The sequence below is a fragment of the Cervus elaphus genome, chromosome 31 (assembly GCF_910594005.1).
Source record: "Cervus elaphus chromosome 31, mCerEla1.1, whole genome shotgun sequence".
In the NCBI taxonomy this organism is placed as follows: domain Eukaryota; kingdom Metazoa; phylum Chordata; class Mammalia; order Artiodactyla; family Cervidae; genus Cervus; species Cervus elaphus.
In genome coordinates this window covers 50,646,888-50,674,672 of record NC_057845.1, presented here as the reverse complement: position 1 = coordinate 50,674,672, position 27,785 = coordinate 50,646,888, and the positions used below count along the sequence as shown (strand labels likewise).

General features: G+C 41.1%; 1 protein-coding gene across 13 annotated transcripts in view; it reads right to left on the bottom strand.

Moving 5' to 3' along the window:
- Positions 1–2,216: 2,216 nt before the first annotated feature.
- BBX (BBX high mobility group box domain containing) overlaps positions 2,217–27,785 on the bottom strand; it is a 288,912-nt gene continuing 263,343 nt past the window's right edge. For 12 of the 13 annotated variants that reach the window (XM_043892960.1, XM_043892961.1, XM_043892962.1 and 9 more), the window contains 5 exons: positions 24,262–24,351; positions 22,854–22,913; positions 14,547–14,744; positions 12,372–12,558; positions 2,217–8,050 (listed from right to left, as the gene is read on the bottom strand). In XM_043892960.1, the coding sequence (XP_043748895.1) occupies positions 7,963–8,050; positions 12,372–12,558; positions 14,547–14,744; positions 22,854–22,913; positions 24,262–24,351 (623 nt within the window). In that variant the 3' untranslated portion in view covers positions 2,217–7,962. The remainder of the gene's footprint in view (positions 8,051–12,371; positions 12,559–14,546; positions 14,745–22,853; positions 22,914–24,261; positions 24,352–27,785) is intronic. The other variant, XM_043892974.1, reaches the window with a different exon arrangement.

The following is a 27,785-nucleotide window of genomic DNA, read 5'->3' as shown; positions in this document are numbered from 1 at the left end:
CTTTTCTCCCTTTCATTCTCCATCGTTCTCAAGAAACTTTCAATCCCCTTTTTTCGTCTGACTCTGCAATACACAATCCAAAGACAAAATGACCTTTTGTGAAATTCTCTAGGGTAAGGGATCTCCAAGTAGCTGAGCCTTAAAGTAGGAATTATCATTTTATCTCTTCCAGCAAAGGATTTCACTTTATGCTTTAATTTCTGGCCTGTTGACCCAGGATTGCAGATTTTTAAGTCTTTGGGAACCTGCCTTCTAAAGTTCATCGAAAATTTTGTCTCTACTTCTCCCCTACAAGAACAGATCTCACTCTTAAAAGTCTGGCAGAGAAAATGTAGTGGGGATAGGGTTGCCGGGAAATGTAAAGGACATAGCAAGTTACTAAAAGTTTTATATGGTTGTTAAGTTTTAGCATTTGGGCCTTTTTAGACATTAACTAGAAAAAAAATCATAGAAAGCACGACCTAAATAAATAACATGTTATGAAAAGCCATCTTTGATTACTAAACTCTGCTTAGAGAGTGTAAATTTAAAAAGGTCAAGTACAGAGGTACCCAGTGTTTTTTAAATTTCAAATGACCTTCACCCCAGCACTGTGTGGGTCATGAATTTCTTTTGCTTTGGACAAGAAACATACTTTTTGAATTGTGAGGTGATACATATAATGAATATTTGTGTATATCAAAATATTTGCTTTTAAAGACTGTATCTGAAGTATTTATACATGAAATCACACTTCTGGGGTATGCATATCTCAGTTGGGGAATGAAATGGTGGAAAATGGGTGAAATACAGATGAAATGGGATCTAAGGACATACAGGCACTTGATACAGGGTGATGGGTACATGGAATTCAATACACTAACTTCTCTGCCTTTGTATCTATTTGAAAATTTCCGTATTTCAAAAAGGTGAGGTTTCTGATACATTGTGATTAACAATTTCACTTTCATTCAAGTTTGCATGAAATGCAGTATTAGTTTCAGCTCACTTACTGGTAAGAACCATGTTATTGTTCAACAAGTTTCATGTTCTACCCAAAAGGACAGATGTAATCATATATGTAGGATCCTAAAACCACACACACGTGCATGTTGTCATCCTTTTTTCTAACTCAACTCACATTCTTTGGCACGGTATATATTCCCCCAATATACTTTATTCTCAATAGTGCAAAGGAAGTGTGCTGAGTATTAGAAAAGACAATTCATTAGGCAGACTGATCTCCTAGAAAAGTCTTTACAGTACTACACACGGAAGTATGAATTAGCTATGTGAAATTACCCTAATATCATGGGCTTTTCATTCCATCAGATCTCCTGAAACACCTTACCCCAAGGGCCTGAGAGGTTCATTCTGAAGAGGAAGTTACACTTAGCACCTCCTTTGAATGCACTAACATATCAACCTTCAAGTTGAAATAAATACAGCTAACAATTACCGCTTATTGGGCATTTCTCTTACAATGCCCCACACCAACATATTCATATATATGGCCTTTTTATCCCAGTAGTGGTGTTAAGAAGGTATTATTACCATCATTTAGGTAAGTGAAGTGTGATTCAGGGAGGTTAAGAAGCCTGTGGTAAATGGGTGGACCCACACTTTGGAGCCAAATCTGTCTGAATGCAAACAGCTGTGACATAATCATACTATATATGGATTTGGGTTGGCCAGAAAGTCCGTTTGGGTTTTTCCATAAGATGTTATAGAAAAATAGAAATGAACCATTTGGCCAACCCAATATTTATACCGTGTGTGAGCATGTGCACTCATGGGCCATTCCAAAGGATTTGGAAAAAAAACAAACCCAGGAGACCCAAGGTTTTAGGTCTCGGGAACATCCTATTCAGCAAAGCTGAGGTCTGTGTTTATCCTACTGTCTTAACGATACTACTCCAATCCTTTTACTGGTTCGGGGAAATTAGGTCACACTTTCCAAGGCGGCTCTTCTGCACATGGACTGACGCGTTCTTCTTCCTTCTGTAGGGACGACCTCTGCTCTACATGTTAGGGAAGGCAACCAAGGCTGCTCAGGCCGTGGTGAATCTCAGGCAGAGTTTTGAGGAGACCGTCACATGACATTCTGAAACAGCTGAGAGGTCTTACTTGTATTAAAGTATTTTCCTTACTAGTTTTTAGTGGAAGTGGTAGACTGAAGGCATATACACGATGGTCAGTAGTTTGAACCAAAAAAATATGTATATATATTTAAATAATATCTTTAAAATATTTCAAATTTTTATTAAATATTTTTATTCAGTTTTAAGATCACAGTTAAAGTACTTTAGCATGTTATACACATGACTTACATGTGCAATTTTTAGAAATATCAAATTAAGTATAAGATTTTGAAGAAAGAAATTATATAAATGTGTATATTGACTTTTACTACACATACATCTAAGAAAGCAATAATTCTGTTGTACCATTAAGTGGAAATCATTTATTACATGGCATGTTTACACCAACTCTAAAGAGAACCAAGCCAATTTCTGAAAGCAAAAAAAATGAGCGATTCGGTCATGCTGAAAACTGTCAACAGACTTAAGATCCGGTGGTCAAATGAAGCTGTGGTTAATTTTTGACAGGTAAGTAAGCAATTCAAACCTGTGAGAAAAGTTCATAATCTGGTATGTGGAATCTCAGGTGGTTTTTATTCCTTTCTGACAAATTCCTGAGAGCAAGACTTGTTTAGTGCGAATGAAATGAGGAAAATGTTGCCAAGCATATGCTGAGCTCCAGGTCACGAACCTCCCCTCCCCCAGTTCTGCTGCTCGGAGCTGAGGCACTAATGTGGGGTGCAGGGGACGGGACCACCCCTGGGGGGCAAAGGTCACTCTAGTCTGCGACACATGCACCTCTGTGATTCAGGCTGGAGCTTGTGAGGTAAGACTTGATGTGTGGTGGGGGGCATGGAGGCGTTGAATTAGGTCTGTGTTACCCGGTAACCACTTCTGGCCCAAGTTATTAGAAAATCTTTGGAAAGAGTAGTAATGTTCACAATAACTAGGTTCTGTGCATAAAAATCGATTTAAGGGGCAGGATCAATTTTGACCACTGGCTGCAACGAGAAAACAGTGGCCAGCAAAGTTCCAAGCACAAGGCTTCTGCTTTTCAATCGTTAGTATAAATCATACCACCACCAATAAAATTTGGCCATGAGAAGAAGCTTTTTTGTATGTGCGAAGAAAATGTGTATTTATATATTTTTAAGGAAAGCAGAGATGGAGGCGTGTGAGGGGAATCAAATGGATCTGCCTTGATTACTCTTTTGCTGCTTCTTTTTCTATCATGTGAGGAAGATGATGTCCCCAGTGAAAAGGACAGGACAGTAATATGGGGTATAAAAAACTTCACTATCATTTCCAAAATGAAAGCAAAGCAGTCCATCAAACCTTGAATACTTCACCAGACAGATATGGTAAGATGAACTGAAAACTTTCTTTTTTTTTTGAATATTGTAAGTATGATGTTAGTTGATCTATGTAAGATACTTTTTTAAAAAAAATCCCCACACTCCAATAAAAACAAAATCCAAATCTAATTCTTTGGGAATACTTGTATAAATAAAGCAATACCTAATTAACAATTAGTACACTCTTTACAAGGTGCAAAAACAAGGTCCTATGTGGGGAAGGCTAAGATTTAATTCCCACCTAGCAGTCACTCTGAATACTTTGTAGGTCAAATGTCCTAAGAGCATTGGCTTCTGCTGCCCATTTTCAGCAATACATTGTTCTCTCTGGAGAAGGTGGTTTGTGAGTCTAAACACTGCAGTGGAAAATAGTGGCACTGAAGGCAGAAGCAAAAACAAGACAAACTTGGGAAGCAGGACTTACTGCAGTTAACTGCTGAAGCCGAGGCAGCCCGTCGGGGTTGGCCTCGTCTGAGGGCCCCGAGGAGCGCTGCGCTCAAAGGGGCGCCTCCTCGCAGCGTGGCGCACACCCCGCCTCTCCCTCTAAGTGATGACTCCAGGCCTCGCAGGAATTCCTTTTCCCCGGCGAAGCGGCGCTGCTTCCCCTTTGCCGAATGGATGCCGGCCTCCAGCTGCTGGTCTTCAGAACACACAGGATTCATACAGTAGTTAGCAGGCAGCATGGTCCCACTGCTTCACATTAATGCCAAACGCCACACTTGGAACAGACTTCCTGGATGCCCGCAGCCCTCCCCCCGCACTGTATAAACAAAACAGGTCATTCGGTGTTCAGCTTACTCTAGTGCTGTTATCGATTTATAATTTGCGTGAGATTTTACATAGGTGCAAACACTTCCATATGATGAGCCAAGGACTACAGAGTGCAAACAAAATTTTCTAGGACTCAGTCAGGGTAGCATCTGACTTGATAAGGGAATGACGGGGATTAAACACGTTGGATTCTGAATAACCAGACTAGTTCAAATGCTCCTTTTTGTTCATAGTGTTCCATCACTTTTTTCCTCTGCAGCAGTTTTAATATCAGGAACTAGAATAACCGTGATAACATGGGGATGAGTTCAACATGGGTTTGAGGGGGCATTGGTAGAAAGCTCATCTGATGGAATTAAATAAATATATTTCCAAAACTTGAGGGGAAAAGGCTGTCAGGATTACGAGAGTATGACATAGCCTTTAAAAAAAAGGGGGGCTTTAATTAATTAGCAATTTTGATCTAAAATCTGGAAACTAACCTAATTTGAGGTTAAGAACCTGTATCTTCAATGTGGCTGTAGGACATTTTTCTTTTTCCTTATCTCATTATAGTTTACCAAACAAATAAAAACTTAAAAAGGATGTCTTACAGTATTTTCTTTCTTTCACTCAGCTTCTTAGAGCTGCAGCTTGTTACTATTATATACTCTACACACTTCAAAATTACATAGGAAAACACCCAGAATAACTAAATAAATAAAAGGCTAAAGAAAACTGGAGCAGTACTGCGTCTCCATCTGAGACTGATCATCCACTTCCAGCATCACAGAGAAGGGCTAGGACAATTTTTTTTTGTTTTTCAAAAGATTTATATACAGGTTTGAATCCAGAAATTAAGGTTAGAAGCATAAATATTGATAATTTCAACTAGATTCAGAATGGTTTCAGAAAGATATGATACAACAATTTAGAATAAAACAAAGCAGAAGAGCATTATATTTTGGTTTGCTTGAGATATACATAAGGTGCAACAACTTTTTCTCAAGGATGCTTGTGGGACAAATGTTAGTGTAGATGGTGTTTGCTGGCAGATTAAGGTACACACCATAGCAATATGATTTTCCAAAATAAAAAAGAATGCAAGAAGTGAAATGAAAATGATAAATGGCGGGGGGGGGGGGACTACATGTTGGTCTGAAATACTTGTGCTAACAAATGTTATTACCTGAAAACACCAACACCCCTCTCCAGTGGATTCAGGGCTTGAGAAAAGCACTGTTACTGAAATCAAAACTTTGCTCGGAGAAACAACAAGGCGAGGGTCTAGAGGACTATAAAGCTTTGCAGGATTTCTGCTACTCTCAGTGACTAGCCGCTTAAAAATTAAGCATTTCTACAAAAAGTTTTTTTTTAAAGTATCTTGAAAACAGTCATATCCAGTAGGTTGCCCTCCACCCCCACCCCTGCCTAAGGGAAAAGCCACTGAGGTTTAGGAAAAGCAGATCAAGTAAGATATATTAATCACATAGAAAAAAGTAATCTTCTGTTTCGCTTCTTTTTAAAAAAAGGTCCCATGAATATACAGCAATCTCTTAAGGAACTCTAGTGAAATGTAATTGGAGGACTGGAAGGAAGGAGGGGGCTCCGGCAAAAATAGATCTATTCTAACGTGTTCTAGAGAATAATAAGTTAGTACCATTGTCAAGGTGCATGTTCTGCACCAAAAAATTTTTGTTGATTTTGAATTTTTTTGGGATTTTAGCTAATAATTTTTAAATCACTGCTAGCAAGTGGTCCAAAGACTCCAACAGCCACCAACACTAGGACCCAGCAATTTTTAAACATTTACTTTGTGTTCTGAAATTTAGAAAATATTAATAAAACAGCATCATAGTAAAAAACTATGCTAAAATCTGGGGCTGCCCACCAGGTTTATTTCTATGTGAATGGGGTGAAGTTTTTAATCTCTGATTAACCTTACTTACTACCTTCCATCTTCCTCCATGTTCACAAGGAATATGCATTTTTGAGGACACCATTCCAAAGTCCTGCTGCCCTCTTTAACTGCTTTAAAGAAAAAACCCCCATTCTCTCTATCCTTTTTCAATTCTGTTAGTATGATGTACATATTTTCCAGCACCGAAACCGAAGTAGTATCTACAACTGTGAAAAGCTAAACCTAGTCAGTACTAATAGAGTCATTTTTTGTATGGCTATTAGGTCAAATTACGATTAGAAAAAAAAAATCATCATTACAATTCAGTCAAGTATAAATAAGAAAGCTAGATAAAACCTTGTAAACTGTCACCATTTAGAGAGCTAATTCAAAAGCTTCAAACTCGAACTAACACTATCAAAATTCCGCCAGTTTGAAAACCAATAAAAATTATTGCTGGAATCCAACAATTAAAATTTGGTAGTTTGTGCTGTGATGCAAGAGTGGGGAAATCCTTTGTGCTATGGAACAAATACCCTGTAAAATGTGGAGCCGCTGACTAATTTTGATTTATCACTTTGCATCTGTTGCTAAGGAACAAGACACTGTGAACGTCAGGCGGTGGAGTCAATATGCTGGATGTTCTAAGCCAGTTAATCCGCTTGGCACTGGCATATGTATGGTTGGTTTTATGTTCAACAAAACACAAAAAAGAACAGGAAACTTGCAGGTGGATCTATGACTGCGAGTCCCACTGTGGTCAGGCACACCTCCCTCACCATTTACTCAATACCTCCGTAATCACAAAAACTCAGAATGGCTCTAAAAATCTGCTGTGCCAATTCGGCTGTGCATAGCAATCGCTACCCGTCCAGTCTGTCTGGGATGGATGTAAAAGGTCTGTAGCTCAAAGTCCACATGAGGTGAGTGTCTTCAATGTGTTCAGAATAGTGAAGTAATACTAAGGTCACTTCTGAATAATAGTTTTCTTTTTTTTTTTTTGTCTGTATGAACGATCCATTGGTTACTCAGACCCCTGTGTAAAAAATAAAAAGAACCCTCAAGGCATGAAAACATTTGTCATCTGCAAGACTTTTCCCCTGTCTGGGAAAATATTTGCCACAATTTGCCCCAAGCAAATTCTTCTTGGTCACTCAAGGCTAAGAAAAAAAAAAATTCAGCTTGCAAGAATTGTAATTTTTTTTTCCTCTCTTTCTCTTTTTGCCAGCAAACTACCACTCTGGTGGCAAATATAAAAGTGCAGAATATAGGGACCGTGAGGCCGAGCATACACCACTAACAATGGTACATCTGCCTGCCCGTGCTGCTTGGGAGTCTTTGAACAGGCATTTTAATATTATTCTACAATATAAATGTAGGTATAACCTATTATATAAACCATCTTAGAACTTAAATCTCCATGTACAAAAAAGACTAGGAATATCTAATAATAACTAGTGCAGTGCGTCAGTTTTTGCTTTTTCTTTTTTTGTTGGTTTTTTGTTTTTGTTTTGAAAGAATAACTAGGTAATATACGAAACTAGCTTCACACTCTCTGGTTGGTAAAAGAGATGCTGGATGAGCTACAGTAAAGGCAGCCTTTTACCAAGTCACCACCTGTTACCATCGAAAGCCTTCAATAGAAAGCAAAGCTCTAGGTCATCCCGTTTCCGCTCAGTATCAGACAGATCACATCACCCTCAAAGATTCTGGGTTCTGAGAGAACAAAACTGGCCCAGGGTGCCAACTTCTGCTTCAAGTGAATCTGGGCCACGGAGGGCAAACAAGCAGCTGTTTGCAGTCTCTATTTCCCACCACACGGACTCACTGGCATCCCTCGGTAAAGACAAGGCTAGGGTAGTAGGTAAAGCACAACGTTTTACAATTAAAGGGCGCGTCACTGGTCAGCGCAGGAAATGAGTACAGGGGCCTGGGCCATTTCCTTTGGCTGTCCATCATGGGTGAGCGGAGTTGACCTCTGACCTCTGTAAAACAAGGGGAAAAGACAGACAGAATCACTTATTGAGAGGATGTTATTAGAAATAAGAGGGCGTGATGAATGACCAGCAAAAGCTTTCCCATGTATCTTAACAGACGCTTCTGACGCATTCCTTACGCCTTTTAATTAAAACTGCTTTAAAGCATCTTTACTTTTCTTTTTTAAGGGTTTTTTACCTCAATTCCTCTCACACAACTCAATAATACTCTCTGCCCTCAAACAAGCACCTCCACTATGTAGAGACAAAATCCGAGGCACCAACAAATTTGGGGAAATTCCCTAAGAAGTGGAAAACTTTCAGTGCAGGGTGATGGTTTCAGGATGGCAATATTCCTTTGGATCTTCTTATATTAAAAAAGGACACATTCCTTTCCTTGACTTGACCAAGGGGGAGGCTATCCTATACTAACTGATAATCTTCAGACTCATTTCTTGATATACAATAATAGGCCCAGTGTCAAAACTGAAGGCCAGTAAAAGGGTCGGCAGAGGTGAACTCTGACTGAAGAAATGAATGAAAAGGAAACAGTGACGCCCTCCTGATGGACGAGACGTCTCAAAGGCATATGGAGGCAGAGTGTGCAGGGAAGGAGGCGAGGACCAGCTCTGAATTTCAGCGTGTGAGAAAGCCAGTCATCCTGAGCCAAAACCTACACATACGGAGACGGAACTCTAGACGAGACTTTAAAAATTCATGGAAATTCATATCATTTGGATTGGATCTACAGCAAATAGTCTATTTCTCATTTTTTTTTTTTAATGAGTAGGAAGAAAAATGCCACTTGCTTCATGGTTATAAGAACATTTCTTGGTAGCATCTACAGAGCCTCTCCTCCTAAAAAGACACGATCAGACACACCTGTGACATTTCCTAACAGGCTTCCCAAGCCTCAACAAGGCACATGCACCGCTGAAAAATATAGGGGCACGCAGCAATGTCTTCACTGGATTGACCACTTCAATACAGTATCTTTAAATTATGCGAAATAAGAGGAGCAATTTTAAAATTCAAACTGTGTCTCTCCATAACTATATCCAAGTTTCTGTCTCTTGATGCACAAAGAAGAAAATTAATACAGATATCTATAAATGCAACATTTTGGGATTTCAGAATCCAACGATCACTTAGCTTAAGATATCAGGAATTTTTTAGAAAAACAAAATATGTGTTATAATCAAACCTCTGGATTAATCTGTTTATTCATGTGGGGATGCTAAAGAACCAACTGTTCAATATGTTCAACTCTTTGTTCAAGGAAGATGAAATTAAAACGGTATTTTTTAAGGTTGAATATGTAACAATATTACAAAAGTCAAAAATATTTTAATAAGTATTGGAAAAGGAAACATACAAAGAAAAAACAAGTGAAAGATGAAGAGTACAGTTAAAAAAAAAAAGACATCGAGGGGAGAGAGAAATTGGGTTGATAGCCCAGCCCTACTCCAGGGGATCTTCCTGATCTAGGGATCAAGCCCTCATCCCCTCCATCTCCTGCCTGGGCGAGCGGATTCTTTCCTACTGAGCACAAGCCGAGCAATGATGTGGCTCCACCACGTGTGGGCTCCAGCTCCCGGGGGCAGGTCAAGCGACAGTCCTCGGGACTCTCGAGGGCAGGACAGACGCTTGCATAAGCAGCACTGCTGAGCAAATGCTAAGACACAGGAGTTCAAAGACGTGGATTCAGATCCTGACTTGGTTTAGCTGGGTGTTCCTGGCGAGTTAATTAACTGCCTGTACCATCATTAAAATGTAACTAAAAAAGAGGCGCTTGGCAGAGCTGATTTTAAGAGTAAACAATGAAGTCTGTTCTTATAAAACTTCTAGTGAACAAATAGGCTCTCAACAAAGGTTAATTTCAATTTCCGACTTCCTGTGTTTTGTAAAACTGTTTTTCTACATTGGGTTTCTGAACCCAGTGTTAAGATTTCTTGTGACAAGAATGCAAGTAATATATATTTACCCCTAACTCTGTGGACCACCTTCTAAATTATGAACTAGGTGATGCCGAAGCAATAATTAATTAATGTGTAACCCAGGTACAATTACATTAAGCCTGTCCATGGAGGGAAGGCTGGTAACTCTGCTTTAACAGGTAAGGGCTCGAGTTACAACTAACATTCCCCAGGAAAAGCTATCTTTCTGGATGTTAAGGACACTAACCATTTGTTATGTTGATAGTGAAAACTCTAATAAGCAATATTATTCTTTCCAATGGGATGTGTTAAACAAAAAAGAAGACCCTCTACTCAAATCATTTTTTCCTGTGCCTCTTAGCTAACTTAGGTAGTCACTCATTCATCTGCCCATCCCCGAGAGGCAGCTGGTCTAACAGGGGCGTGTACACAGATCGTGCAGGACGTCAGGAGGAAGACAGACAAGAGGACAAGGGACAGACGGACTGAAGGAGGCGCAGCAGTTCCCTGGGGAGGAGGACGTGCAAAGGCAAGAAGTGGGCTTATGTGGATGGGAGGAAGCGACTGCACATGAACGCGGGCAGCAAGGGAGGCGGAGCTGAGAGGGGCAAGGGTGCGCGATCCGCGGGGCTGCAGCCGCGGGGTGGGGATGCCAACAGCGCAGAGGCCTGACCTGTCTTGCTCAGAGGGGACGCTGGCGGCAGCAAGGGCGGCTGCGTGGGAGCTCCTCCTGAGCTCTGAATGATCACCCCCTCTCCGAGTTCTTATATGACCTCCTATTTCCACAATTTATGAGGGCACTTCAGAACACTCAGGCACATATTTAATTCTTTGTGCATGCATTACAAGTTTGTCCTCTGTGCTCGACTGTGAAACGCCGAGTAGGGAAGTGTCCGTGTGTTATCCCCCTCAGAGACCTGAGCAGATTTTAACAATGCCTGTCACCATTCACTTGCTATTAGGCACTTGCAGTGTACACATGAAAAGGAATTTGACTTCTTGGAAATGTCTAGAGGCTATTTGTGAGGAAGCAGGAGAATTGTAATATGATAGGTAAAGAGCAAGACACGAAGAAAACTTTCATCAGGGCCTCCTAAACCTGCAGACTCCGCCTGCAAAGCAGGAGACCTCAGTTTGATTCCTGGGTTGGGAAGATCCCCTGGAGAAGGGACAGGCTACCCACTCCAGTACTCTTGGGCTTCCCTGATGGCTCAGCTGGTAAAGAATCTGCCTGCAATGTGGGAGACCTGGGTTCGATCCCTGGGTTGGGAAGATCTCCTGGAGAAGGGAAAAGTTATCCACTCCAGTATTCTGGCCTGGAGAATTCCATGGACTGTATAGTCCATGGGGTCGTAAAGAGTCGGACACCATGGAGCGATGTTCATTTCCTAAACCTGGATGTGAAAGAGAATGGTGCCTGGCTGGTGGGTAAACAAGTTGGGCTGGATTTCAAGCACTTTCGGGCTGAAGACTGAAAACCTAAGAAAGGAACTCATCTGCGGGTGATCCATTTTGAATAAAAATATGAAATACCTGAATTTACAGAAGACTTTCTTACCTTCCCAAATGTTCCATTAAACAGCAGAACACTCAATTATATACTTAGAACTTAATAACTTTCTGTGGGGCTTTACTGAATTCAAAAGGCTTTCACATCTGATCTCGTCTGATTCCTTACAACTGTGTGATTCTTTGGGGATATCGTTATGCTAAATGGAAGATGAGAAAACTGAGGCCCAGAGAAATAAATGACTAACCAACACAGGTTGCTTAAGATAAATCCAGGCCTTGTGCCTGCCCTGAGTCAGATGGTGAGATGCTCTTTTTCTCAAACCACACAGTTTTCTTCTGCTGGAACCACCAATGCCATCCTCGGTGGGGGTGTGGCCAGGTGCTAGGTCTGGGACACCAGGTTTATTCTATAGGACATCTCTATGAAAGGAGAACCACTGATAGCCATTGCACAGAAGAAGAAAAAAGAGGATAGGGAAGTGAATGCTCTTGCTCAAGGTCTCCCTTACAGTTTGCAGGTGACAGACGGGGCACTCAAACCCACAGTTTGAGACTTGCCTCCACAACTCCAATGATTAGATAATACTGCTTCTCTCTGCTCTCTCAGGACTCTTCAGAAACGAAGCTTAGTCACAGAATAAACTATATTCAAAGTAAAATTCTTGGCGGGCGTATACTCCCTTATATTTTCCCGAACGGCTAAATAGTAACACGTGGTAAACAAGTCTCCCGAACCTCAATCATCGTGGGAAGTATCACCAATCACATCAGAAGGGATGAGATGGGTCTGTGCGTTACCGTCTCCACCCATGTTCTGTGAAAGCGGGTGAAGCTGAACGGCGCCCCCAGGCCCCAGGGCAGCGAGGCTGCCCACCGCTAACCTGTGCACGTTTTCCATGGCGGCCACTTCGGCCAGCGCGGCGAGGCTGAAGAAGGCGGACACGGCCGGCATCTCCGGGGTGCTGCTCCGCGTCTCTGCGGCCTCCCTGGTGTGCAGGCACGCGTCGCTGCAGCCTGTCTCAGTCACCTTAGCGAGGCCCCTCTGCAGCTGCTCCCGGGGCTTGTCATCTGCAGCGGAAGGGAAACTCATCATGAGAGAGGAGCGCTCTGTTTCCTCCGGAGAAGGGACACGGAACACTCAGTGTCAGACAGTGCGAAATGAGCTAATATGCTTTCCTGCTCACTTCTGTCATCCGTGGAATATTAAGGCTGTTACAGAACCTCTTCTTCCATGGGAGTAAAACTCTTTTATTGAGCTCAGCCGCAACCACGAGCAGCACTATGCCCTGAAGCTCAGCAGAGGAGCTGTGTTTTATCCAAGGTCAAAGACTAGGTCAGTCTTGGAGAGAGAGGGGGAAAATGGGCCTTGGTCAGAGTAAAACCCAAGGGACTTCTGCAGAGGGGCCAGGGGATGCTGCAAAATGGCCCTGCAAAACTCAACTGACCAAATACTCTGATGACGCCACAGCATGCCTACTGTGCATGTTGGGCATTCCTCTGCTGAGTTACCAATACTTAGAAGGGCCTAAACTCATCCCAGCGAGATCTACACTGTCATGTTTGCTTTGAAGACCTTCTGCAAGGGAGACAAAGGGCCTGCTGGTATTTGTGAAGAGGTGGCCGAAATGCTACACCAATCCATGTGCTAGAAATGATTGCACTTCATTATGCAGCCCTTACAGATGAGGAGGAGAGGGAGGAATCTTCATCATTTTTCAAAAACCAGCTTACCTATAGAAAGGAATTGATATAAAGGCTGTAAATGTCATATATTAGAACATGACAGTGCTATATGCTTTTCCACATAAAAGGGAATGTTTTCTAAAACCTTTCCCTCTTCCTCACAAGGAAAACAGAAGCTGTAACAACTTATACAATATGAAAATGATAGAACAGAATCCAGAATGGATAAGGAGAGCAGAGCCTGCTAGACTAATGACTAGGAAAACTAGATTGCAGTCCTTACCCTACACTTAGTAGTTCAGTATGTTCCAAAACAAAATGCAACCTCTGTGAGCTTCACTTCCTATGTAACAGCAGAATTGGGCGTCTTTAACATGCTTGAACGTTTAACAATCTACATATGCAAAACACAAGTGCCCAAACTCCACTAAGTGACTTCTAATTTCTATCTTACCATACAACGAGTCCACCAACTAGACTAACCTAAATCAGGTGTTTATAAATATCACCCTCAAAGAACATTCACTTACAATGTTTTTTTCCTATTTATAGAAGTCACTATGGACCTTTGAGCTTTTTCTGGAAACTGGATCGGGGGAGGGGAGGGAACACCTCCTTCAGGGCTGAAAGAATGAGACGCTGGAGGTACTGAAAGGCAGAAAGGCGGCGGCGAACGCCACTAACACTCTGCTGGTGGAGCACCCCAAGACGTGAAGGGGATGTGCAGTGTCCCTCTCGACGCCACTCCTTATCCTGGGTCCCTCCAGGCAATTCCCACAGAGGCCGCTGCACAGCAAACAGACCACAGGGCACAAAGGAAAATGGAGAAATTCACTGTAAGTTAATATCTGGTTACCGAGTGGCCTAGAGAACCAAGAAACCGAGACGCATTCTCAGGCTCCTTTGATGGTCTGAATCAGCTGTATAGGACGTGAGGGAAACTTGCTTTCTTAACTCAGGGGTTTACATACCTGATGATCCGGCTTGTAATGACTTAAATAGTGAACCAGGGACTAAGATTCATCCAGTACTTTTAAAAGTCTCAGATCTTTGGGAATTTACATAAGAATCTGTGGTTGTGCAAGCTGAGAAAGACAAGGCAGCTAACAGTACTAAGAGCTACCTTTTCTTCCTAGGAACTCTGGATATGCTCTTGGGAAAAGACCTATGATTTTAACACAGAAGCCAAAACATGTATGTTTACAAGTCTGCAGGAAACCAGCTCTCAAGGAGACCCAGAGAGAGAACCCAGAGAGCAGACCTACTTTTTGGAGAGGACCCACGGTTGGCTTAGAGTCATTTTCTGGCCACTGAGGCCACGACGGTCCCTTGCTTGCTCGGGTCCTTTCTGTCTAAGCACTTCCTTTTCTTACCCAGAGTACCTCCTGCTGGTGACACCCGGCCGTCTGCTGTCCTGACAAGGTGTGTGATCTTGGTTTTCCTTGCTTTTCTCTTCTGGCTGCCCACCAAGGGTTCTTGAGTTGTTGTTGGCTCTGGAGTGTTGGGAATGGATAGGGCATTTTTAACCTTATAAGCAGGCTCTGTGGTGTTTTTGTCTTCTGAAAATATGGCTGCAATAGGACAAAGCATATACAGTTACACACAAAAACACAAGCATTACTTGCAGAAGGAAACATGTCTAAATGTCCAACCTATTTGAACAAGAACTTAAAAGTTTTCAAAGCATTGAGGGAAAAAAGAAATACTGACCATAATTTTAAACAAATGTTTCTTTAAATATTAAGTACAGAATAGGACACCCTCTGTACCCCAACAGAATACTATACTAAGAGGCCAGTGGAGTAACATTTTCTAAGTGTTTGGATCTTGCAGGTTGCGGGGTGGATAAGTGTGTGTGAATATGAATAAACTGTCCCAACAGACAAGTCGCACACATGATCAGGATCCCTATTTGAGATCCTTTTGACCAGCTAGTCTGGAGAGGTAGATAAAAGAAGTTTCTTTCCTTCTGAGGATACTGAGGTTAAGTACGTGCTTCTTAAATTTACACTTATCACTGGGACATTTGTTTTCAACCTCCAGGTTGGACTGATGAGAAAAGAAATTGTCCGTGAGACCTGATCTTCTTTTATGCATACTGAGTACATAAGAGAAGGACCTGGCAAACACTGATGAAGCTAGCTTGTAACGAAACTCTCCCACTGGCAGAATTCAAGGACAAGATAATGTGCTTTAGGGAGATAATTTAATAAAGTACATGTCAGTGCAACTCCCTGAAAGGTTAGTTTCAGGTTTTCTAATTCTAATTGTAATACCAGCAAATCACTTAATAGCACACACTTGTATCCTCTTAGTCACTGTGTCAAGAGTAAGGAACACATTTGCCACCAAAGACCTTGCTCCCAGTTCAAATGGGTCAGGAATGCTGTGTCTCTTCTTATTCTTTTCCTTAGGAGTCCGTCCCTCTCTCTCCCCCCTTAATTTAAATTAAGACAAGAAGACGCAGATATGACTACAATAAGCACTTAGAGAGTATTTCTTTGTAGTCAAGTTTCCTGATTGGGACTGTTTTTTACCCCAGTGAACTAAGGGTAGTGGGACAGGAGAAAGAGGCCATCTTTCCATTTTTAACTGTCCAGTCTCTTAAGACGGGTCTAGAAACTGTTTTTGACAAAGAGAAGGGGAGTGCGGGTCAGGAAATCAACTTGGTGGGCAGTTGGAGGTGCTTTTATCAAAAGGGGGATGAGAAGGCAGACATTGGAAATAAGACAATATATGTAATGTAGGAAGACAAGCTAAAATAAAAGGAACACAGCAGAAGAAACAACTCAGGGTATGAAGAATGTTACTTATTGATATAAATGCTTATATAAGCTTCATTTAGAAATTTTAATGTAGCTCCCTAATGGTTTAAGTGCAGCCTTGGGAAAGGAGGCTACAAATTAGTAACAATTTTGCCCTTAAGCATTTCAAACCAGGCTTCCTATTCCAAACAAGTGGGAAATCATTTCAATCACATCAAGAGAAAGGATGTAAAGCAGAAATCATACCATGATGTGTGACTTGGTCTTACTATATTATTGCATAATAGATGGCTGTGTGTGGACAGGCTTAAAATCATAGTTACTTAAAAACAAACAAACAAACAAAACTATTTGGCAATGCTCCCAAACATCTTTTCAAGCAAGTAATTAAAAATTAGGAAAAAGGCTCCTTTTAAATTATAGATCTGACCAGGTCAGTCATGGAATATTTTGCAGTTAGCTTCACATAGGGCAGTGGTAGTATATATGCATTAAAAAAAATTTTTTTTTTAGTTTAAACTTCAATGAAAGCTACCAGCAAAATGAAAAGATAATTTGATTAGAAATACTCCAAAGGTGTTTCATGACTCTGCATTAGCCCTGAAATCTAAGCCTCCTATATAAAGAAGCCAAAATCTGAGTTGATAATAACCTCATTGGATATTCACAAGCTTCAAAAGTCTCGTTTCTTATCTAGGCTGATCAGTTGTCCCTTCTGACTACAAGGGGAAACTTGTGATCTCTCTCTGGTATGATCACTGCATTACAGATGGACCTTCCAGACAAAGCATTAACCTCTGCTCTCTTTTTCTTCCTCTTCCCAGAAAAATCTAGAACTTGTGGAGATAAGGGTGTAGCAGGATTCCAAAGATGAAGGGTGTATTATATGCAAATTACTGCTTGTATAAGAAAAGAATCACGAAGGTCAGAGAAAAGGCAAGGGCACCAGAAAAGGGCTAAGAGGGGTGGGAAAGATGACCAGGTTTCTATGGCAATAATACAGGGCTGATGGAAATACCATAGTCACAGAAGACTCTATTCTTGACTCTTTAATTTACTAACGGTGGGACCAGGGGTCTCAGTTTCCTCAAGTAAAGATGGAAGCTGAATGAGACTACCTCTAAAGAAGCCATCCAGCCTGAAAATTCTTTTCGTTTTGCCGCACAGCCTAGGACCGAGGTCCTGGCGGTGTTTTCTCCAGTCAGCTCCGGGGTCTCAAGGCTGTTGGAGGGCCTTGATTGTAGGAATCCCTTGACTGTCAGCTTTTTCTGTTCAGTGAGACTTCAGATATTTTAACTTCCTTTCAGCGGTTACTCATTTTCCTATATATTTCCAGGAGAAGCCAAGGGTGTGGGTGCAAAGGGTTTGCAAGTGGGAGGTGAATCAGGCCTTAAAGGCAGTGGGACCGGGGGGACGCTCAGACACCAGCAGACAAGCAGCCACGGGGTCAAGGCAGGCGGCCAACAGATACCAGTGATCATGGGGCCACAGGGATTGGGATGCTGGGAGACAGTAAAGGAATGAATCAGGCTGCAGCCAAGTGAAAGACGAAAAAAAGGAGAATGCTCTAGAAGTTCTCATAAATCACCGTAAAGGAGGCAATGCCACCTCTCCAGACGCTGTCTTCTCTAAACCACTGTCAGATCAAAAAGTAATCACAGGGCCTGTAGATCATCCACATCAGAAAAAGGCATCTGGGACTTCGCTGGTGGTCCAGTGGTTAAGAATCTGCCCTCTGATGCAAGGGATGTGGGTTCTATCCCCGGTCAGGGAACTAGATCCTACAGGCCACGGGGCAACGAAGTCCATGTGCTGCAACCTGAGAGGCCCAAGGGCTGCAATGAAGAGCTTGCAGGCCAGTTAAGACCCAACACAGGCAAGTTAGAAAATCTTTTTTTTTTTTTAAAGAAAAAACTTCAATATAAAAAAAAGGCATGGAATGTGATCCTCCTGTAGTTAAGAGGAAAAGGGCAGAGTGAGTCTGTCCCATGCTCTGACCCATGGGTGACCCCAAGAACATCTTGTCTTCTCTGGTGGCCTAGACCGATGATGGTCTTCAGGGTCAGTGCTGAGGGAGAACCCTCTCCTAACACAGAAGAACTGGGGAAGGCAGGTAAGGCTAAGTCAAAGATGTACAGCTGAAGTTTGAACAATGCAAGTTTGAAATACACAGGTCCTCTTATAAGAGGATATTTTTGCATAAATCCGTCCTACAGTACTACATGGTCCATGGCTGGTTTAGTCTGCAGACGCGAAGCTGCTCATACGGAGGGCCTCGATGGCTAGCTGTAAAGTCACATGTGAATTTTTGACTGAGGGGGTGAAATGACTCACTTTGTTCAAGAGCCAACTGCAGCTGTCTGGGACAGAACAGCAGATCTGAGTCCAGCAACATTAACAAAGAGAAACTTCTTTTATCATCCTCTCCAACTAGCTGGTTAAAGGATCTCAGGCAGGAACCCTGAACACATGTAGCAACTGTGGCCTACTGGGACACAATCTATCTAGGTTTACATACACGGTCCTCCCCACCAACCTGCAAGATTCACAACAAAGGCTTAGTGGGGCAAGAAAATTAATCAACAGAAACCTCAAACAGTCAGGAGACCAGAAGGGGGAGCTCTCAAGCCTTGTGATGATCGTAGAGCCCAACAGGAAGAAAGACCTCTCTTTCCTGGCAGGGACTCACACAATGAAAAGCCACACATTTGATTTACCATAGACCTCCCAATTCCAGTTTCTTTCCCCCTCTATAAAACTCTCCTTCCTTTGACATATGGGGGCTTGCACACCCCAAAGTTAAATTCTCCACTGATCCAGAATATACTCTGAGTATATTCTGGCAGTCTGTTAGTTTCAGGTCAACAGTGGCGAGGAACAGGAAACGAAGAAAGCACAGAGGGAACAGCCCAAAGATGTGGATCGAGACAGCAAGGCTGCTCCTTTCCCCTGCCCGCTCCGTCCCCCGGCCCCGCCCCAGACCCCTGTGCTAAACTAGTGGAAATGTGAGAAAAGGAAGGTTTTGTCCTCTAAAAACAAATCAGTCATTTTCCCTTTGGGCTTGTAACCAAACACACAAACCCACCCAAGCACTGCGAAACAAGTCCACAGAGCTGCTTTTTACACCCCACAATAATCGTAACACGCTTCGAGCATAACATGTGAGAGTGATGATGTGAACACGCTGATCCCTGCAGTGACGTTAGGAATGTGGCCGTAAGAGACTGTCTTGTTTTCCAAACTCTGCTCCCAAAAGGTAGAGTGAGTTTCTTGGTGAAGCAGCGTCGCACTTGTACTGTTGCCCCAGGAGGCTGTTAAAATGCTCCAGAGTCATTAACTCACATGCCAATTACAGGAGTCACGCGTGCACTGAAATTATTATAGCCACGTCTGGACTCTCACGGCCATGGGTTAATCTCCACGAGCTGAAAATGCAGTCAAAAGCTAAACGGAACACAGGAGTCAAATGAATGAGCCTTATCTAAGACCCTAGGGACTCTGCTGAAGTTAGAAAGCTACTACTCTGAACTTACGATGAGAGATCAAGTTAGCCTGACTGTGTAGATATTTCAAAAATCTAACGGTAAACTAGACTTTTCTTTCCTGCAATTACATTTATATATTGCAAAGAAACTAATTTTATGGAGATACCTCGTCTGAGATTTCTTTTTTTTCTTATAAAAGATAGCATTTATAATTCCAGCAAATAAGGGCTACCCAGATATGCCTGAAAAATCTAAAACGTAGTGGTCAGAGCGCTTTGGTACTGGTTTCTTCCCTTCCTGCTTACACTGGCCAGGCTTCAGTTCCTTATCAGGTATTTGAAGCTGATAAGGTCTCCTTAAATTGACTGGAGCTGCTGTTAAGATTCATTTATACAAAAAGTATATGTGAAAACCCTCTGGAAACATAAAACAATATTAAGTAGTAATCATCCCCATCAATATTATTACAGTGTGAAACCTCTAGCTTGAGCAGGAACATATGACACGGTAACTTAGTGGAAAGGTAAACACAGCGGCAGGGGGAGGTCATCTTGGTTTTTTGAACATTTTACCTTGAATTCTAGCCTACAGGCAAATCTTTTTTTTTAAATGATCTGCAAGTTTAATAAGTGGTTTGGCAATTTTGAATTTTAAAAGCATGGGGAAATGGCTTATAAATTATATGCTTAGCATTTAAACCTCAGATACGACTACTAAACCCCTGAAAATTTCTGATATTTTAGGGGAGAAAATTCATGGTCAATTATACTCAGGATGGTGTAAAGTAAAGGATAGTGAACTTTAAGTCATCCATTTTAACAGAGTCAGAAGCAGCTAACAGCTGCATATGTAGCCTCAGTGGAATCAATATTTCATTTATAGGCATCTGTTACAAACTTCTAACGTCTGTCTAACCTTTGCCCAGGATAGCCTACACGTGCTACACACTGTCCTGATTATGGTTTCCTTTTTCTGTCCTCATATAGCTATAATCTCCAAGATAAAGTTTTAACAAGGAATGACGTGGACACATATCACACAGTCACCACCTGAACAATAAAATGGAGGGGTTGGTATAAAAATAAACAACAAAAAGTCACTTTAAATTACTGGTTAATTCCCAGGGCTCAAACTGATTCCTTTCTGTCTGGCTACGTAAAATGAATTTGCACTCTACGCTAAAAGATGTGTAATTTTCAGTGCCTATTCTCCAAAGTTTCGTTCCATACACATTAATAATAAATATAATTAAATATCAAAGATAATAAATATTTCCAACTAAACCCTTTCGACTGCCTAGAAGATTCAAAATTAATTTACATCTCCTCCGTCCAAATGGCAGAAAATTAGGGCTTCAGAATATGGTATTTTCAGCATTATACCACTCACTAAAGGTACCACAATAATAAAATCATCAAGTGTTAGAGGGGAAATGAAATGTACAGTTCATGTATTACTGTGCCTTCTCATTTATGCCACCCCTAAACACACATATCCTACAATAGAGAACAAATGTGGAGAGTGAATCCTATGAGGTTAAAGGGTCAGTCCTCCGGGAAACCACGCATTAGTGGCAGGTCTGAGACTAGGAATCAGGTCCCCTAATTCCTACCTGCTCGCTCTTTTACCACCCTGCACATGCTGTGATACCTCCTTTTAGATGAGGTAGGGTTTTCATTGTTTTAAAATTAAAATATTTAGAACAGCATCATGTCAAGAAAAGAGTAATACTGTCCTAAATGCCTCTTTCAGATTCCTCTGATAGTTCATCAGTGCTTTACATTTATCAAATCTGTGCAGAACATATTTTTAAAATACACAAGTATGAATGTCTATCAATCTAGGGATGTTAGGGTTTAACGCTGAGAGTGGCACAACAATCCATGTTTTCTTCGCCAGCCAAGTGCAGAAATGATACTCTACAGAGGCTGGGAATGTGAAGGAATAAGTCAGAAAGGAGACGTATTGCTGGCGTTTTCTCTAAAAGCAAAATGACATAAAAGCAGACATGCAGTTCATGTGACGTGTGCCAATCAAACAACAAAAGTTAATGTTAACAATGAACTCAAATTTGAATATTTTTGACAAATATCTTTAAAACATGAGTGTTTTTCATAAATGACTTAGGTCACATGTGTATTTCAATTTTTTCTCTTTCAACAAAGGAATGAGAGTGTAATCCTTGATTCCTTTGGGAATCAAGAGACATGGAGTTGCTCATCAAGTTCCCCTTCGTAGCCATAAGTAAATAAACCAAAGGGGTAAATCAAAGGATGATCACGAAGATCTCTCCTAGTTTTCAAATGAAGTGACTCCTCATGACACGTTGGAAAAATGTTTGGCTCTTTAAAAATATCTAAATGGAAAAAGAGCATCAGTGGGAAGCGTGGACGCATGGCTCTTCACCCACCGCAAAATCATCATTTACCTGTAAGTTCAATACTTAAGAGGAATTAGATAAAGTCACAAATAAAGATGACTGTGGGAAATTCGAAATAAAATCTGCACCTCTAACATTTACCAGTCACTATGGGGCTTTTCTTTGGCTACCAAAAGCCGCAGGGACATTCCCTTTGATCACAGTCAAGAGGACGTGGGCAGTGGGCTGGGGAGGAGGACCAGGTCAGGAATCCCTTCTGCAGGGCTCCCACATCCAGAAGAGCCCTGTGCGGCTCTGTCTGACTTCCCAAGAGCATCCTCTCGCAACGTGAACTGCAACACTGAATATATCCAGGTTTGAAACCTCTAATTTGGGACTTCCCTGGTGGCCCAGTGGTTAAGAATCTGCCTTGCAATGCAAGGGACACAGGCTCAATTCCTGGTCGAGAAACTAAGACCCCACATGCCACGGAGCAACTAAACCGCACACCAGCGCATGCCGCAACTAAAAACCCCAGGCAGCCGAATTAAAAACAAAAAACCCTCTCATTTCTGGTTATTGTGGTTAAAAATCCCCCTTTCACAAATTAAACTCCACAGGACACACAGCCTGACCATCAGTAGGATAAAATTTTGTCACTTTTGAATTGGTTCATAGTGCTTTTCAGATCTAATATATTCCTTCCACTTTTCTATCTATTCATTAATTTTTTAGAGTTTGATATTGAACTCCAACTAAAAATCTTAATTTATCTACTTAAAAAATAATTGTAATACCTAGTGGAACTATATATAACTTTGTTCTGTTTTTTTCCAGGTCTCTGGTAATAGTGTTATCATATTTTCATAATTTAAAAGACTTAAAAAAGCAAAAAAAAAAAAAAACTATCAATTTTGATTTGAAAATTAAAAATAGCTCAAAATTAAAAAATAACAGGTTTAATGCTGTTGCTTAATTCTGTATAAACTGATGTCTTTTTAAATCTACAAAAATTACGCCATTTCCAACACATTCTACCTGAAACGATACAATGAATGTTGCTTCTTTTACCTTCTGTAGGGTGAATGGCATCCAAGAAGAGTTGCTTGCTTGACCATTTATCCCCACTTCCTAAAAGCAGTAACAGAAAAGGAGAGTAAGCCTCTACTCCTAGTACAGACACACACACTATAAAAATAAGACAATCCACAAAACCACCTCAATAAAAAAGCGTTATGACACAAACGAATAGAATTTTACTTCAACTATTGAATTCTCAAAACTACATTTGCCAACTAATTAGGCCATATCAGAAAAGCATTAAAAGTAAACAAATTTGCATTTTATAAAACACATTGTTGGATAATTTCTATGACTTTAATCGAGATTAACCTAGAGATTGGTTACAAGATAAAAGCTGACATTTTACCTAAAGAGAGGTATTTCTCCACTGAAAGCAGAGAATAAATACCAACATAGAAAACAAAACTAAGAGGCTGAAATGCAGGTGAAAATAGAACCCAAATTAAGTAAAAGGTCACACACAGGAACACTCAGGCATGTACGTCCACACACGGAAGACAGCTGCATTTAAAGCCTCATTCCATAAACACGAGGGACTCCACATCGGGCCATGCAAGTAGGATGCAAATGGGCATCGGATGAGTAGGCTCATGGCAGCCACGACACTGACATGCAGGAGATGCAGAGAAAGACGGACTCCCAGGACACGTGGTTGTACTGAACCAGAAGGGGACATCTGTCTTCTGTGTCAGAGAACAGAGGCCTGAACTGAAGAGAGGGAAGTCTGCAGATGAGCCCTGAGAGGCTCAAGGGCCCATCCAGACCGTGGCCATGACACCGACGCTCAGAGGAAAGGGAGGGTGGAGTGCGTACGTCTCTCACGCCCTCTGGAAATAATGGTTATGTGACTGAAGGAGGTGGCAAGCGCCTGACAAGCTAAGTATACAGACAGAAAAAAGGAGAGACAGGTTACGACGTAGGAGTGGAATCCCCCTTGACAAGGATCCTCAAGTGTCTGAGAAAGTGCAGAAACCGTGGGACTCTCATATGAATATGAAACTGGGAAGATTTTAGGAAGCAGGAAATGTGGTCCTGCTTTGACGGCTGCCAAACATGAGAAAAACGGGAACAGTCAAAGAAAATGAGTGGAGAAGAGCTCATGAAGACTAAATTTAAAAATGTACCAAATACAAATAAAAAAAGGCAGTTTTAGGATTCATATGGAACTCTGAAACTAGAGACAAATAAGGGATTTGAGTACAGAAGTGGAAAAGATCCCTCTTTGCAATTAGCTGCAGAGTCTAGAAATAATGAATGTGCCTGCGTCGGAGCTGATGACATTGAAGCAAGCAGAGGGGGGGTGAAGGCCAAGACGGTGCAGTGAAGCGTCACTCAAAGACGAATCCACAACGGAGGTGGCCGAGAAGTCTTAATGGAGCATGGAAGGCACCAATACCTTTTTCCGGAACATTAGGCTTCTCCTTTTTGTGCTTATATTTGCTGACAATTTTGTGGAATAAGTTCTTTTTCTGAGACTGGAAAGGACCTACAGACAATATTAATATAAATATATTTAAAATTTACAATGCTTCATAAAAAAAAATACTGCGTGTCTCTAAACAATTACACCCTCCCCCAACTTGTGGAATAAGCAAACTGATTCACAAAGAAATGTCATCTTGCATCTTTTCTCATCCAACTCGTGCTTAGCCCCCTTCCCTAGATTTACTGAAAAACCAGTGAGATTTTCCTTAGAAATGTATCTACCAGAAGTCTCCATTAGGGCTGGGACTCCCTCAGCAGGAACTGCAGATGTAGGGACTATAGCAGACCACAGCCACAAATGGATGTACATATGCAGTCTGCAATAAACAGAAGATTTTACTTTAGATTCCTCACTATCACGAAGGCAAGGATGACACGGGCATTTCGTCTCTCCTAAGAAACTGATCTTCACAAGGACAGCACTTTGAGGATGACTTTCAGGTCGGCCTGATAGCATTAGATAGCTTTCCACCCTATTCTGAGGATATACTAGGAAGAAAAGATTGATTTAAAAATAGAAAAATACTTGTCAAGACATTTTTGTGGAGGGTGGCAGGGGGAGGGGAGTAGGGAATGGGCAGAAGTCTCAAACTGCATCTTAGTTTTGCTCAGATAAAGAAAAGAGACTTGGGATTTTTCAGTCACCATCAGAAATGGCAACAATTTCAGCACTGACCTCCCCAAAGCAGGTTGCTTTCTACACTTTGATGATATTCCTATGTGAAACTGACAATCATTTTACATAACTTGTTTCCTCACGTGTAAATGGGGATAATAACAGTGCCTAACTCACAGGGTTGAAGTGAGGACTTTAAAACTAGAAGCTCGCTAAGCCGCTCCCGCTGCATCCACCCACCTACCAGATCCGCACCCACGCGCCCTGTCTTTCTGCCAGAGGCAACTATCTGTGCTCCTATCTAAAGTATGCCATTAAATGGTTTTTATGTTCACAGGTATTTGCAGCCGTCATCAATTTGAGGACATTTTCACCACCTCAAAAATAAACCTCATGTCCATTTAGCTACTACACCCCTCCCTGCATCTATATTCTCTGTATCCCTAACTGCCCTGGCTAGAACCTCCACTTCAATGTTGAATAGAAATGGTGAGAGTGGACATCCTTGTCTTATTCCCTATCTCAGGGGGAAAGCACTCAATCTTTCACCATTAAGCATAATGCGGGTTGCAAAGTTTTCTTTCTTTCTTTTCTTTTATGTCTTTTATCAGATTTTTAAGTTCCCTTCTGAGTTTGTTGGCTGTTATCATGAAAAGGCGCTGAATTTTGTCACGTGCTCTTTCTACATCTACTGAGATGATCCTGTGGATTTTTCGTTGTCCTTGTCCTACTGCTACGGTGTATTACATCAACTGGATTTTGGGATGTTAAACCGACCTTGCATTCCTGGGGTAAAACACCAGGTGATTACAGTATATAATTCTTACATGGATTCAGCCTATTGGCATTTTGTTAAGGATTTCTGTGCCTACATGTGTTAGAGAGAGTGGTCTGCAGTTTTGGATTTTCTTGTCTGTATGATATGTTTGTCTAGTTTTGACATTTGGGTAATACTGGCTTCTTAGAAAGAGTTGGGAAGTGTTCCCTCCTCTTCTAATGTTATGGGCAAGCTTCTGAAAAACTGGTATTAATTATTTAAACACTTGGAAGAATTCAGTAGTAAAGCCATCTGGGTCTAGTACTTTTTTGATTACTAAATTCAATCTTTATACTAGTTATAGGTCTATTCACATTGTGTATTTCTTAAGCCAGTTTCAGTAGTTTGTGTTTTTCTAGTAACTGCCCATTTCATGTAGGTTGCCTAACTTATCACCGTACAATTATTCATAGTATTCCTTTTTAATCCTTTCCATTTTTGTGAGGTTGGTAATAATGATCCCTATTTCACTTGTTTTCTTTTTTTCTTGGTCAGTCTAGTTAAATGTGTCTCAAGTTTGTTTTTGTATTCAAAGAATTAGCTTTTGGTTTTAATGACTTTTCTCCATTATTTTCCTTTTCTTTATTTAATTAATTTCATTTCATTAATCCCCTCTCTAATCTTTATTATTTCCTTTCTTTTACTTTTAGGTTAAGTTTGTTCTGCTAACAGTGTCTCAAGACAGGCTAGGTTATTGATTTGATACCTTTCTTCTTTTTTAGTACATGAATTTATACCTATAAACTTCCCTCTAAGTAATGCTTTAGCTGTACCTAAAAATTTCAGCATGCTATACTTTCATTTTGTTCATCTCAGAGTATTTTCATATTTGCCTACTGATTTCTTGTTTGACTCACTGGTTATTTAGAGTGTGTTGTTTAATTTCCACTTACTTTTGGGTTTTCTGAATTTTCTCCTGCGGTTAATTTTTACTTTCATTCCACTGCAGTTAGAAAACGTAATTTCAATTATTTCAATCCCTTTTGTTAAATGTCCCAGCATACTGTGTGTTATGGAGACTGTTCCATGTATACCTGAGAAGCGTGCATATGATGCTATTGCTGCGTGGAGCATTCTGTATATGTCGTTGGGTCTAGCTGCTGTACAGTGTTCAAGTCTTCTCCTTTGTTGATCTTTGACCTAGTTCTATCAAACCTGTTCTTTTTTCCACATTACTGCTCACCTTCTGAAACATTATTGTTTAGACTGGTTTACTGTCTGGCACCCCCACTATAATGCAACCTCCATGGCAGCAGGGCTCTTTGTTTTCATTCAGAGATATATTCTACACGCATAGCATGGTGCTTAACACGTGACTGATTTTCAACAATACTGTTGCATGAATAAATAAAGCTCTTAAAACACTGGATGCATAAATAAAGAGTTCAAGAAATGACAGCTGTTGCTATTATTACTGATAACATAAAGGTTTACAAGTGATCTCTGAGGACTATGCCAAGTCATCCTTCTAAATAACCAATAACAAATATTCTGAATTGGGTGGTAGTGGCTTGAAATGGAAACAGAAAACTGTTTTTTGGGGTTGGGGGGAAGTGAATGAAAAGGGAAAGAAGATAAATTTAACAAATAAAGACAATATATCATGTGGATGATACACACTAATATTACAGGTACTCTTTATAGCCCATTTGCCATCATTCATAGGTATTTTATACAATCCAGGAAACTGTAGGCTGGTGCACATGAAGGACAGATGCACGGGCAATCACGGAAAGCAGAAGCAGAAGAAAGCAGAAAGCAGAAAAACAACTCTGAGACTTCTCTGGATCATAAGGATCCTAGTGATCCTCATGCAGTGATCCGACCCACCGGAAGATAATCTAATAACAAAAAGGTGCCGGCTCACAGGGAGAGTGATTCTTGTTCATCACCATCTATGAGGACAATGGGATCAGGAAATGGTTCACAGAAACAAACTGATTTCATGTATGGAATGGGTTAAGCAAGAAGAAAAGAATACATATTTTCAGACCCAACCATA